At 45.3% G+C, this 3,745-nt stretch overlaps 1 protein-coding gene across 3 annotated transcripts; it reads left to right on the top strand.

Annotated features, from left to right (window-relative positions):
- The first annotated feature begins 321 nt into the window (after positions 1-321).
- On the top strand, positions 322-3,512 carry LOC147609755 (protein NRT1/ PTR FAMILY 3.1-like). Of its 3 annotated transcripts, none has more exons than XM_086787342.1 (5): positions 322-507; positions 615-841; positions 1,094-1,311; positions 1,638-2,215; positions 2,394-3,512. In XM_086787342.1, exons 2-5 carry the CDS (start codon positions 628-630, stop codon positions 3,385-3,387), a joined length of 2,004 nt encoding a protein of 667 aa, XP_086643468.1. In that variant the 5' UTR covers positions 322-507; positions 615-627; the 3' UTR covers positions 3,388-3,512. The 3 variants fall into 3 exon arrangements, with proteins under 3 accessions (XP_086643468.1, XP_086643467.1, XP_086643466.1); XM_086787341.1 differs by having other exon boundaries at positions 327-447; XM_086787340.1 differs by having other exon boundaries at positions 472-841.
- Positions 3,513-3,745: the final 233 nt, after the last annotated feature.

Raw genomic sequence — 3,745 nt, 5'->3', positions numbered from 1 at the left:
AGGAAGGGGGGAAGATTCCAGAACTTACGAAACTCCTGCTGCCATTACAACTTGCAAGGTTTTTAAGAAAAGATTCTCTTCGCTTTTGAGGAAGAATCCACGATGAGGTGCTCTGGCTGCACTATTTACAAAGCATGGCGTGATCATATCTCTCGATAAATTAACTTCACAAAATTGATCAAGGAGCTTGCGAGTCTCGATCTAGGCCGCTGTTTCCTACTTTCCCAAATTCCCAGAACTGCCCTGCTGGTATGATTGTTTGTTTTCTTGTGGGCAATCATAGTGGGATTCGGGAAAGATGCTCGTTTTCAGCTCCCCGTTGCATTTTCCAAGGCTATGAAGATGATGGCCTAGCACACAGTATTACTAGCTGTACCCATGCAGCTGTTAGCTTCTCTCTGCAGTTTCATGTGCGCCAGTCTAGCTCATCCAGGCAGCTCCTGTGAGGTTCTTTCGCCATTCTCAAGCTCACCTTGCACTAATATGCAGCCCCTGCATATTATCTAGGTTGTTCCATGCACCTCATTGTCAGCTGGTTTTACTTTATGCCAACCTAACCATACTCTTGAGTTTCTGATGAAGATGAGACATTGACCATGTGCATGCATGATCAGGGCTCCATTGAAAATGGATTCAAATGGCAACAATTCCAAACGCAATATGGATATCATCGTCTCAGCTAGCAAGCAGCAAGAAGAAGAAATTAACAGTAGTACAAAGAAGCTACCCATATCAGCCAAGTCGATGCGGACGACACGATTCCGAGGAGCAATCTGCAGGCTCAGAGCGAAGAAACAAACCATTGAGCCAGGAGGATGGAAAACCATGCCCTTCATACTAGGTGTACTTGATTAATAGCTTTATTTTGGCTATGTTAACAGTACCTAATCACACGAAGCACTCTATATCAATTCCCCTAATTCTTCAAGATGCATTGCACTTTTATGGGAACTTCATGTGATTGGATGGCGCAGGGAATCATTTTGCATGTTTGGGCCAAGAAAAATTTCCCATTAATCAATGGAAATGTTTCATATTGTCCCCCTAATCTTCGAAACGGCATGCAGTTTTGTAAAGTGATTGGTAAATGCAGGGACTGAGGTATGTGACAAGCTGGCCACCATAGGTCTGCTGCTAGGCATCATCCTCTACCTCACCCAGGAGTACCATTTTGAGATGGTGGCAGCTGCCAACATCCTCAACATTAGCACTGGTACTGGCTACATCTCTCCCATCGTTGGGGGCTACCTCGCGGACTCGTATGTCGGCCGTTACTGGACCTTGATGATATCTTCCTTCATCAATCTGCTGGTAAGCTTTTAAGTTACATGCAATACATCAAAACAAGTCTTAGTTCAGGATGGCATGTAAGATTGAGATAATGGCTAACACATGTGATAAGAAAACTACTATTACACGATGGAAGCTTGTTACATTATGTTGATAAGGGTAATTGAGATGAAGGCTCCTACTAGTATGCCAAGCAACTATACCACAATGATTCACCTCTACGCCAAGCAGCTACAAGCATACATATATTTGTTGGACATCAAGGTTTAGCTAGAGATAACAGGGAGTTAATCATTCACTAGCTGTATAATGTGCCCCACTGATGGATTTCCCCTTTTTCCATGCAGGGGATGTGTTTTCTGCTTCTTACAGCAGCCATCTCATCCCTGAAACCTGCCCCATGCACGTCCACTAACACAGATCAAACCTTCTCACAGTGCCCACATGCCAGCACAGTCCAGCTGTTCTTCCTTTACCTTGCCTTCACCCTCCTCGCCATCGCATCGGGTGGCATAAAGCCCTGTGCATACCCTTTTGGTGCAGACCAATTCATGCAAGACACCTTGGAAGGGAAGAAGTCCTTCCAGAGCTACTCCAACTGGTACTTCTTTGGCATTTACCTCTCAGTGGTCCTCTCGGCAACGATTGTTGCATATGTCCAGCAGAATGTGGGCTGGGCCATGGGTTTTGCCATACCCACCATTATCATGGCCATCTCCATTTTTGTCTATGTTCTGGGAACCCCTTTCTACAGGTATGAGGTTCCAGCAGGCAGCCCACTCAAGGAACTTGCCAAAGTGTGCTTTGCTGCATTCCACAAGAGAAAGCTCCCACTGCCACAAGACCCAACTTCTCTTCTTGATCTTGAGATAAATGCATCACAAAAGCATATCAGCGAGAAGTACGTCCATAGTGACCAGTTCCGGTAAGTTCTCTATCATCCTAAGCCCCCCTCCTCTCATGTATGGTTGAGTGTTGTGAACCATGTTTTCTTTGTCATATTTTCTTTAAACCCTAATTTTTCTGTGTAATTATTATGACACCAAACATTGTATGTATGTATTCATTTGAGTCATAGGTATTCTGGCTTGTTTTTGGACCAGATTCTTGGACAAAGCTGCTATAATTAGTGATGGAGATCTTGGAGCAGATGGCAAGGTGTTGAGACCCTGGAGACTCTGCTCTGTGCATCAGGTGGAACAGCTAAAACTGATCATCAGAACACTGCCCATCATGGTGGCTGCCATGCTGCATGTCCTGGCTGTCTCCCTGCAAAGCAGCTTTGCCCTCTTGCAGGCCAACACCATGGACAGGCACATGTTTGGCTCTTTCAAAATACCGGCAGCTTCCATGACAGTGTTTGGAATGCTTGCCATAATGATATGCCTCCCATTGTATGATAAAGTGGTCCTGCCATATGCGAGGCGAGTGACGGGGACGGCGAGGGGGATAACATTTCTGCAAAGGATAGGGATTGGCAATGGAATGAGCATTGCTGGAATGGTGCTATCTGGGATAGTGGAAAGCCAGAGAAGGAGAGTGGCAAGGAGTAGTGGGCTTCTTGACAAGCCTAAGGACGTTGTGCCTATGTCAGTGTTTTGGCTAGTACCCCAATTAAGTTTAATGGGGGTAGGAGAGGCCTTCAATGGTGTAGGGCAAACAGAGTTTTTCTATGACCAAGTGCCAGAGGGCATGAGGAGCACTGCAGGCTCCATCAACTCTTGTATCAGTGGTGTGGGAGTGTACATGAGTGCAATAGTGCTCACTGCAGTGCAGAAGCTGAGTGCTAGAGATGGGAGAGTAGGCTTCCTGGATGATAATCTCAACAAAGCCCACTTGGATAAATTCTACTACATCGTAGCTGGCATGATTGGGGCGAATTTAATCTACTTTCTTGTTGTATCAAGCTGGTATTCTTACAAGAATGCAATCGTTAATCCTTCTCCTAATCATGGCAGCCAAGTTAGCATGGAGGGGGATCAAGAGCTATTAGTACAAGTTCAGTATGTCCCAAGCAAAGAAGAAGTAGTAGAAGAAACTGCTAAGAGAGAAATGGAACATCAAGAAGAGCAAGCAAGTTCTCATGAACTCCTGTGAGAAGAGCCACAGTTCATTATGTTCTTGATTGCATTGCTAATCACACGTGACCTATGTGTGTTGCTTTTCATTGTTAGCATGAAAAGCAACTAAAATCATTCTTAAGCCAATCAATTATATTTGCCGGTTTGGTTAACCATTGAAGTACTCCTCCTTCCCTCCCTCCCTCGGATGCGCCACACACACGCACACTAGTCTCTCCCTCTCCCTCTCCCTCTCTCGGGCGCCACACGAACACTCACACGCACGCACAATGCACGTGCGCACACACTTGAACACACGGATATATATATATATATATATAGAGAGAGAGAGAGAGAGAGAGAGAGAGAGAGAGAGAGTAAGCAAAGAGATGGAT

This window comes from Cibotium barometz, chromosome 50, assembly GCF_041138505.1.
Source record: "Cibotium barometz isolate CiBa-2024 chromosome 50, ASM4113850v1, whole genome shotgun sequence".
Classification (NCBI taxonomy): Eukaryota; Viridiplantae; Streptophyta; class Polypodiopsida; order Cyatheales; family Cibotiaceae; genus Cibotium; species Cibotium barometz.
This window is presented reverse-complemented; position numbering and strand designations above follow the sequence as displayed.

Excerpts from the sequence above, each read along its gene's own strand:
- LOC147609755 (XM_086787340.1), top strand. The coding sequence starts at position 607 with ATGATCAGGGCTCCATTGAAAATGGATTCAAATGGCAACAATTCCAAA. Across the intron at positions 842-1,093 it reads AACCATGCCCTTCATACTAG|GGACTGAGGTATGTGACAAG; the intron begins GTGTACTTGATT and ends TGGTAAATGCAG. Across the intron at positions 2,216-2,393 it reads GTCCATAGTGACCAGTTCCG|ATTCTTGGACAAAGCTGCTA; the intron begins GTAAGTTCTCTA and ends TTTTTGGACCAG.